The sequence below is a fragment of the Hemibagrus wyckioides genome, linkage group LG07, assembly GCF_019097595.1.
Source record: "Hemibagrus wyckioides isolate EC202008001 linkage group LG07, SWU_Hwy_1.0, whole genome shotgun sequence".
NCBI classification, from domain to species: domain Eukaryota; kingdom Metazoa; phylum Chordata; class Actinopteri; order Siluriformes; family Bagridae; genus Hemibagrus; species Hemibagrus wyckioides.
In genome coordinates this window covers 5,079,112-5,089,111 of record NC_080716.1, presented here as the reverse complement: position 1 = coordinate 5,089,111, position 10,000 = coordinate 5,079,112, and the positions used below count along the sequence as shown (strand labels likewise).

The 10,000-nt window shown below is 37.4% G+C and overlaps 1 protein-coding gene across 1 annotated transcript in view; it reads right to left on the bottom strand.

Annotated features, from left to right (window-relative positions):
- Nucleotides 1-10,000, bottom strand: part of map1sb (microtubule-associated protein 1Sb) — a 16,196-nt gene that overhangs the window by 2,006 nt on the left and 4,190 nt on the right. The window contains exons 3-7 of the mRNA XM_058395629.1: nucleotides 8,947-9,029; nucleotides 4,322-4,462; nucleotides 1,085-4,220; nucleotides 643-848; nucleotides 1-197 (exon numbers count right to left, since the gene is read on the bottom strand). The exon at nucleotides 1-197 is cut by the window's left edge and continues 2,006 nt beyond it. Of these exons, the coding sequence (XP_058251612.1) occupies nucleotides 42-197; nucleotides 643-848; nucleotides 1,085-4,220; nucleotides 4,322-4,462; nucleotides 8,947-9,029 (3,722 nt within the window). The 3' untranslated portion in view covers nucleotides 1-41. The remainder of the gene's footprint in view (nucleotides 198-642; nucleotides 849-1,084; nucleotides 4,221-4,321; nucleotides 4,463-8,946; nucleotides 9,030-10,000) is intronic.

Genomic DNA, 10,000 nt, shown 5'->3' with positions numbered 1-10,000 from the left:
TTAAGCCCCGCCCACTCTTCTTGTTATTTTATCACCGCCTGTCAGAACTCCACTTTACAGGCGGGGAACGTCTCCTCCTGCATGGCTACTGTGCTGTTGCTACCCAGAACCGTGATGCCCAGCTGCTGCTGCCTCTCCTGGGTCTGATGGTACCACTCGTGCATCACCATCGACTCGAACGTGGGGATTAGTGTCACCTGCAGACAGAAGATGACATGCACTGAGATACACGCTTAGCCTAGTATCCTTGACCCCCTTCCTGGCTGGCTCTCCTACTGACTTTCTTAGGAGTTCTCTTGCTAACTGTTTCTCTAATTAGTTGGCTTTCTTTCTGGCTGATCCTCTTACTGGGTGTCTTTCTTACTGGGTGTCTCTCTTACTATATGTCTCTCTTCCCGGGTGTCTCTCTTACTGTATGTCTCTCCTACTGGGTGTCTCTCTTACTGTATGTCTCTCTAACTGGGTGTCTCTCTTACAGGGTGTCTCTCTAACTGGGCATCTCTCTAACTGGGTGTCTCTCTTAATGGCTCACTCTCTTACTGGGTGTCTCTCTAGTTGTGTGTCTGTCTTACTGGCTCGCTCTCTTACTGGGTATCATTCCTTTAGATAAGGAACCCTACATGTTGCTTAGTGTGAACTTACTGGCACATCTTCAGGCCAAACAGACTTTCCGTCCAGTAAAGCATCCAGAATGGGTCTCATCATGGCTTCTTTAAGATCATCATCTCCACTTATAATGTAACAGGATGATCGCAAGCGGCAGAAGAATTCGACATCAATAGTGGATGCTGCGTTTCCAGATGGGAGATACGCCAGGTCTAAATACACAGAGGTGATGCCCTTCATACCTGGTGGTGATTAGGGAGAAACACCAGTTAGATAAGAGAATTAGTTTAAGAAGCTAACTGGTCCTTGTTTATTTGGATTTTACAGGAAACAGTGAAGGACTCCAAACACTTTGTAGCAAGGATTAAACGTTATAATCTGAATAAAATCCACTGAGGAAACTACACGCTATGAATTTTGCAACAGCCAACAGTTAAAACAAACAATCTTTGTCTTTTCCTTATAAATCTTTTCCCACCTGTGGTGGTTAGTCGTTTTGCACCAAAATGAGAAGAACGTGATATTGGAGTGTCTACGGTAGAGTTGGACCTCAGACTCCCAGCCGATCCACTCTGAGTTCCTGTTCTGGACTTGCTAGCTTGTGCCGAACTGCTAGATGCACTCAGCCTCTGCGTAACCACAGTCGTCTTTCTGTTCTTTGCTCCTGTTTTCCCAAGTTTCCCAGGATCAGGCATGCAGGCCCCAGGCTGGGCGGGAAGAGGAGGGAAGTCTTTGAGAGGAACAGGAAGAGGATCCTGAAGTGGTGAATTATTCAGGTTCAAGTTCTCCGAGGAGCACTGCACACCTGCCTCCTCATCAGAATCTAATGCACCATCTGCAGTGATAGAAGGGCATTCCTCCAGGCCGGGTGGGGGGTCAGAATCCGAGGCAGTGGGGAAGTAGTCGCTAGCAGAGGTGAGCGGAGTTTCCTGGGCTGGGTGAGTGGACTTGTTGCCAAAAAACATCTGCTGCAGCGGCTTCACCACTTCTTGGGAGCGATCACTGTCATCCGAGAAGTCATGAGGGCTGGTAGCCATCATTGCTGGTGAAAGGGTGTGCTGATCTTTCTCTAGAGGTTTGAAATGTTTAAATTCACAGGGAGAAACCAAACAAAGGTCGACATCATGAGCAGCATCAAACATCAGACTCTGGGGTCCAGAAGGACGTCCATCTGGGGCGTCGTTCATCACCCTCTTGCCATGTGCCATCTTTAAAGATAAAGACATGCCTACTTTGAAGTCAGGATCTGCATAGTGTCCATTAGAGTAGGATGTCTCGTCTTCGTTTGTGGATTCACTCACCGTAGGAAGCACCTGCTCAAAGGACATCGATAAGGACTCATCAACCTCAGTGGACTGTGGTGAGCTAACTTCAGCAGGCATCGAGTGGGTGGTGGTGGTCACCGTAGGTGATATATCAGGAATAATGTCCTTGAAAGAGCTCAAAGACAAGAAACTGGAGTGTTTCTCTTTAGAAGAGCTGGAGTTACTCTCTTGTGTACTTCTGGGACATCCAGACTCTGAAGTCTTACACGATGCTCCTTGCTGGCTGTCTGATCCCAAGCACATCTTAGCCGCTAAACTGCTGCGGTCACTGGAGGCCCAAGTTTCCTCAGGGGAAATGTGGTATGGCGTATGACCTGCGCTGTTTGGACCAGATCTTGGAGAACTCAACTCCAATGTCTTTTCATCTGGGCTAATGCAGACTTCGTCCTGGCCACTCTTGGGCGGATTGTCCTTCAGAGCTCCATCAACCCAGCTAAACTCAGTGGGTGTCAGGTCCAGGTTTACACTGCGCTCACTCTTTGGAGTCTTGACATTCCCAGAGGCCTCAGTGGACTTGACTGGATTCGGCAGGTCATCTGTAGATTTCTCTGGACTCACATGGCTGTTTTTTGGATCAGGCTCACTTCCTGATTCCTTCCTTGACCGGATGCCGGCAGACAATTCATGTGACTGCTCTTGCTCCATTTCAAGAAACTGTGATGTCATGTCCTCAGGTGAAGATATTTTCGAGGGTTTTGGATCTGCATCCACGTCAGCTGAGAGCTTCTGGTTTTGCTGCTCCTTGTTAGATTTATTGATTTTGACTTTGTCTTCTGTCCCTTTGTTTACTTTAATTGCATTTTTCTTTGGACCTGCAGATTTATTTGGGTTTGCAGAAGGCGATGCAGACCTTGGAGTCACTTTCTTGGCCTCTTTCCCCATCAGATTGTTTTTTCTGACTTCAGTCTTTTCATCATTCTTCTGCTTGTTCGATGGGGAATCCTTTTTACCTGATGTTTTCCTCTGTTTGATTTCCTGTTTCTTTGACACAGGCATGCTACTCCTGTCATCTTTTTTGTTGGCTTTAAACGATTCCTTCCTTGCAATAGTTTTGTTCAGTTTAGACTTGGCATCATTTTCAACAGACTTCGTTTTTTCCTCACCATTCATAGTCTTGGTCTTGACCTGGTCTTTTGGCTCTGGATTCCCATGGGCTGATTTCTCCTTAGTGGTGGCACTGCTTGTCCTGGATTCTTTGGTGCCAGACTTGAGGCTGTCTTGGCTCTCGGCTCTTTTTGGGTTCTTTTCTGACTTCGGCTCGATATCTTTGGAGCACACTACAGGACGCTTGAGAAACTCCAGGTGCTTCAGCTTTTCTAGACCTTCCAGTATTTTTGTTTGTGGTGTTGACCCAGGGAAAAGGACTCGTATGATCTTCTCATGAGGGCTGGCAGGATGCCACGCAAGTAAAGTGCAAATAGACACCAGAGAACTTAGGGGAACTTCGGAGCCTTTGGGGTTGGTGCTGTTTTCTGGCCAGCGGTTCATGAAGTCCTCAAACTCTTTGCTGCCTTTAACCGGGTTAATGACATAAAGCTCAAGACATCCAACACCCATCTTCTGAAACAGAATCACCGGTTCTAGGGGACCACTTGAATTGCGAAGTAGTGGTTCTGCTGAGATCTTGAGTTTCTCCAAGTGACGTAAGGTAAGGCCTGCTTGATCGCTACTTCGCAGCACATTCGAATCACCTTGAATTTTTTTCAGCCTTTTTGGTGCATTAAAGAAAACAACGCCCAACTCTGGAGAGATCAGATTTTTCAGCCATTTTTCTTTCTCCTCTGAGTTGGAGGAATCGTCTTCCTCGAGCTCAGCGACTTTCCTGGCAAAAAGACTATTAATCCCTGGAAGATTATCAGTCCCAGCGTGAGTGAGAAGAACAGAATCTACACGGTCCAGATGCCTGACTAACTTCCAGAAGCAAGAGCGTGGATCCGATCCACCGTTGACCAGGACATTGAATCCATTGACGGCGAAAAAGGCGCAGTCCCCTCTCCCACCAGGAAATATGTAGCAGCAGGGACGACAGAGTTTGAGGAACCCCACCGTGCTTGGGGGTTCCAGGAGATCAAACGGAGATAGAGGCTCAATGTTCTCACAGAGATGATCGGTGAACTCCTGGAGACCGTCCATTTTGGGCAGCACCATTAAAGGGTTCACCTTAATGTCGATTACATCTTGTAAATTGTGTTTCGCAAGTATGGAGTTCTTCCACGTTCCAGTCTTCGGGCAACTAAGGGTCAGGTTTGCTTTTCCTGTCACGCTCGCAGAGTTCAGTTGCTGCTGAATCTGTAGAGTGCAAAAAAATTATAATGCAGTCAGTGCAGAATCCTTGGCTCTTTTCTGTTAAAATCAATAGGTTAAAGAAACGTAACTTTTTTTTCACTGACCTCCTCATCTGTAAAGATCTGAACGAAGTGGTTTGGAGAGAAGTGTCCGGTGTGTAAGACGAGGTCCCCGCTGTCCTCCAGGGAGCGTCCAGCCAGGACCAGTAGCTTGTGCCGAGATGTGTCCGTGATCAGGTCGTGTATCTGCATATATTAGCATGCTAATCAGGCACAGTCAATAGTACAGTTCCTATTCTCTGGAACCTAAAGAAACGTAAAAACGTCTACTTTCAAACTAATCTAAAACAAAGCCATTTATTAATGTTTACATTTTTTGGTGAATTGCTAAATGCTTTATAATGATTTCTAAAATGATTTTTATGTGTGGAATTTGTAACAGCTGTTTTCTGATTGCTTAATTTTTGTCACATGACCATAAATATAGCCAAATACAGACTTTAGAACTGGAGGCCATTTATTTAGTGCCTCTGCTAGACAAACCTGTGGATGTCCAGTGCAAGGTCATGTTTATGTGGCTAGTCCCTGAGTTTGATCAACATGGAGAAGATCTGAATGATTTCGGTGCCATTAGCTAAGAAAATACACATAAAGAACTGTATTATATGTCTTTGTTCATAAAAAAGATTTCTTTAGGTTTTAAGATTTTCACAAAAATCAGGTTTTATCATGTAGAACACGAGGGAAATGGGAATTCCGCCTGCTTTTAGAGTTCAGTGAGTTTTTGTCAGTGAACTTGGGCAAACTGGATGTTCCTAGAATTCCAGAATGTTCCTTCACGGGTCTCTGTGCTGGAGGTCAGGTTTGATGGACTGAAAGCCACAGGAAAGATCAAAGCTCAAACACTCAGTGGTTCCACACTTAAAGTTGCAGTGTGGGATTTTTTTTTATTTGTTTGTTCGTTCAAAGCTCTTTACTTCTTGTAGAGTTTGTGTAATATTTTGTTTAATTATTGTGTAACTCCTTATGAACCCTCAGTGAAGAGCTACAACCATTTCAGAACAAAACAATCACAGCTCTAAATTTTAAAGAAAATAAATAAATAGATGCACTAAATCTGTAATAAAGCTGTAATTATAAAGCTGTAATAATAAAGGTGGAATAAAGCTGTAATTATAAAGGTGTAATAAAGCTGTAATAAAGCTGTAATTATAAAGCTGTAATTATAAAGCTGTAATAAAGCTGTAATAATAAAGGTGGAATAAAGTTGTAATAATAAAGGTGTAATAAAGCTGTAATAAAGCTGTAATAATAAAGCTGTAATTATAAAGCTGTAATAAAGCTGTAATAATAAAGGTGGAATAAAGTTGTAATAATAAAGGTGTAATAAAGCTGTAATAAAGCTGTAATTATATAGCTGTAATAAAGCTGTAATAAAGGTGGAATAAAGTTGTAATAATAAAGGTGTAATAAAGCTGTAATAAAGCTGTAATTATAAAGCTGTAATTATAAAGCTGTAATAAAGCTGTAATTATAAAGCTGTAATAAAGCTGTAATTATAAAGGTGGAATAAAGTTGTAATAATAAAGGTGTAATAAAGCTGTAATAAAGCTGTAATTATAAAGCTGTAATTATAAAGCTGTAATAAAGGTGGAATAAAGTTGTAATAATAAAGCTGTAATTATAAAGGTGGAATAAAGTTGTAATAATAAAGGTGTAATAAAGCTGTAATAAAGCTGTAATTATAAAGCTGTAATTATAAAGCTGTAATAAAGCTGTAATTATAAAGCTGTAATAAAGCTGTAATTATAAAGCTGTAATTATAAAGCTGTAATTATAAAGCTGTAATAAAGCTGTAATTATAAAGCTGTAATAAAGCTGTAATTATAAAGCTGTAATAAAGCTGTAATTATAAAGCTGTAATTATAAAGCTGTAATAAAGCTGTAATTATAAAGCTGTAATAAAGCTGTAATTATAAAGCTGTAATTATAAAGCTGAAATAAATCTGTAATAATAAAGCTGTAATAAAGCTGTAATTATAAAGCTGTAATAATAAAGCTGTAATAAAGCTGTAATTATAAAGCTGTAATAAAGCTGTAATTATAAAGCTGCAATAAAGCTGTAATTATAAAGCTGTAATAAAGCTGTAATAATAAAGGTGGAATAATAAAGGTGGAATAAAGCTGTAATGAAGCTATAATTATAAAGCTGTAATAAAGCTGTAATTATAAAGCTGTAATAAAGCTGTAATTATAAAGCTGAAATAAAGCTGTAATAATAAAGCTGTAATAAAGCTGTAATTATAAAGCTGTAATAAAGCTGTAATAATAAAGCTGAAATGAAGCTGTAATTATAAAGCTGTAATAAAAAAAGGTGGAATAATAAAGGTGGAATGAAGCTGTAATAAAGCTGTAATTATAAAGCTGTAATGAAGCTGTAATTATAAAGCTGTAATAAAGCTGTAATTATAAAGCTGTAATAAAGCTGCAATAATAAAGGTGGAATAATGCTGTAATGAAGCTATAATTATAAAGCTGTAATGAAGCTGTAATTATAAAGCTGTAATAAAGCTGTAATTATAAAGCTGTAATAAAGCTGTAATTATAAAGCTGTAATAAAGCTGTAATTATAAAGCTGTAATAAAGCTGTAATAATAAAGGTGGAATGAAGCTGTAATAAAGCTGTAATTATAAAGCTGTAATAAAGCTGTAATTATAAAGCTGTAATAAAGCTGTAATTATAAAGCTGTAATAAAGCTGTAATAATAAAGGTGGAATGAAGCTGTAATAAAGCTGTAATTATAAAGCTGTAATAAAGCTGTAATTATAAAGCTGTAATAAAGCTGTAATTATAAAGCTGTAATAAAGCTGCAATAATAAAGGTGGAATAATGCTGTAATGAAGCTATAATTATAAAGCTGTAATGAAGCTGTAATTATAAAGCTGTAATAAAGCTCTAATAAAGCTGCAATAAAGCTGTAATTATAAAGCTGTAATAAAGCTGTAATAAAGCTGTAATTATAAAGCTGTAATAAAGCTGTAATTATAAAGCTGTAATAAAGCTGTAATTATAAAGCTGTAATAAAGCTGTAATAATAAAGGTGGAATGAAGCTGTAATAAAGCTGTAATTATAAAGCTGTAATAAAGCTGTAATTATAAAGCTGTAATAAAGCTGTAATTATAAAGCTGTAATAAAGCTGTAATAATAAAGGTGGAATGAAGCTGTAATAAAGCTGTAATTATAAAGCTGTAATTATAAAGCTGTAATAAAGCTGTAATAATAAAGCTGTAATAAAGCTGTAATTATAAAGCTGTAATAATAAAGCTGTAATAAAGCTGTAATAATAAAGCTGTAATGATAAAGCTGTAATTATAAAGCTGTAATAAAGCTGTAATTATAAAGCTGTAATAATAAAGCTGTAATAATAAAGCTGTAATAAAGCTGTAATTATAAAGCTGTAATTATAAAGCTGTAATTATAAAGCTGTAATAATAAAGCTGTAATAAAGCTGTAATAATAAAGCTGTAATAATAAAGCTGTAATAAAGCTGTAATTATAAAGCTGTAATTATAAAGCTGTAATAATAAAGCTGTAATAAAGCTGTAATTATAAAGCTGTAATAATAAAGCTGTAATAATAAAGCTGTAATAAAGCTGTAATTATAAAGCTGTAATTATAAAGCTGTAATAATAAAGCTGTAATAAAGCTGTAATTATAAAGCTGTAATAAAGCTGTAATTATAAATCTGTAATAATAAAGCTGCAATAAAGCTGTAATTATAAATCTGTAATTATAAAGCTGTAATTATAAAGCTGTAATTATAAAGCTGTAATTATAAAGCTGTAATAATAAAGCTGTATTAAAGCTGTAATAAAGCTGTAATTATAAAGCTGTAATTATAAAGCTGTAATTATTAAGCTGTAATAAAGCTGTAATTATAAAGCTGTAATTATTAAGCTGTAATAAATCTGTAATAAAGCTGTAATTATAAAGCTGTAATTATAAAGCTGTAATTATAAAGCTGTAATAAAGCTGTAATTATAAAGCTGTAATTATAAAGCTGTAATAACGCTGTAATAAAGCTGTAATTATAAAGCTGTAATTATAAAGCTGTAATAAAGCTGTAATTATAAAGCTGTAATAATAAAGCTGTAATAAAGCTGTAATTATAAAGCTGTAATTATAAAGCTGTAATTATTAAGCTGTAATAAATCTGTAATAAAGCTGTAATTATAAAGCTGTAATAAAGCTGTAATAAAGCTGTAATTATAAAGCTGTAATTATAAAGCTGTAATAAAGCTGTAATTATAAAGCTGTAATAATAAAGCTGTAATAAAGCTGTAATTATAAAGCTGTAATTATAAAGCTGTAATTATTAAGCTGTAATAAATCTGTAATAAAGCTGTAATTATAAAGCTGTAATAAAGCTGTAATTATAAAGCTGTAATTATAAAGCTGTAATAAAGCTGTAATTATAAAGCTGTAATTATAAAGCTGTAATAAAGCTGTAATTATAAAGCTGTAATTATTAAGCTGTAATAAATCTGTAATAAAGCTGTAATTATAAAGCTGTAATTATTAAGCTGTAATAAATCTGTAATAAAGCTGTAATTATAAAGCTGTAATAAAGCTGTAATTATAAAGCTGTAATAAAGCTGTGTGTGTTTGGGTTTTTTCCTGACTCTGGAGTGAACTTCATCGGGTTTATTCATCAGAAGCAGAACAGACCTGAGAATAGAGAGTTTCCTCTGATGGACTGAACACCACTCTGCAGCTGAACACACTGGTACTGAACTCCAATATCCGCTGACCTACACACACACACACACACAAACACGCACACACACACACACACACACACCGGAGACAGACAAGCAGGATTTCTTAATCAAACTCATCTGATTTCAGAGACGGATTAGACGCTCAAACAGAAAGAACAGTAATGCGGCAGCACTTTACTCCTCAGTGGATCAGCCTGAGGCCCTGTCCACACCAACGCGGCTATTTTTAAAACCGCAGCTTTTTTTATTGCGGTTTGTCCGTTCGTCCACACGCAAACGCAGCATCCGGTCACTGAAACCCAACATTTTTGAAAACTCCTGCCAGGGTGAAGTTTGTTAAAAACTCCGGTTTCAGTGTTATCGTGTAAACAGAGAAACCGGAGATTTTTGGCTTGTGAACAGGGTTGCCAGATTGGACTGAAGATTTCCAAACCAACTACAGTTTAAAACCTTCCCATTAAAAAAATACCAGCCCAAAATGCACACTGTTATAACTAATACAATAACAAACAGTTATAACGGTTAATAACTTGATATCGGCTTAACGAGTAGAATGATTACAACAACCCGGTAATGAAGACTGAAGTCTGACTGGACAGGACTCTCCTGAACCTTACTGGCTAAACTGAACCATATAATTAAAACATCAAAATTACACATTATAGTTTATTTATTCATTTGAATAGAAAATGAATAAAACATCATGTTTATAGTCAGAAATAAAAACCCGCCAGTTGCATTAAAAAAACAGCCCAGAATTTATCAACCCGCCCAGTGCACTTTTTCCCGGTGAGACGTGACCAAAAGAAGCCCAACTGGGCGGAAACCCGCCCAATCTGGCAACACTGCTTGTGAAGTCAGAGTCTCAGGCTTCTGATTTACGGTGGAGATTATATCACCACCTGTTGGTTGTGCATGCTCTTAACAGCTGCAGACCGAGTTTTGTGTTTTCATGTGGATGGAGATTTTTTTTAAAAACGAAGGAGGAAAAACTATAAAAA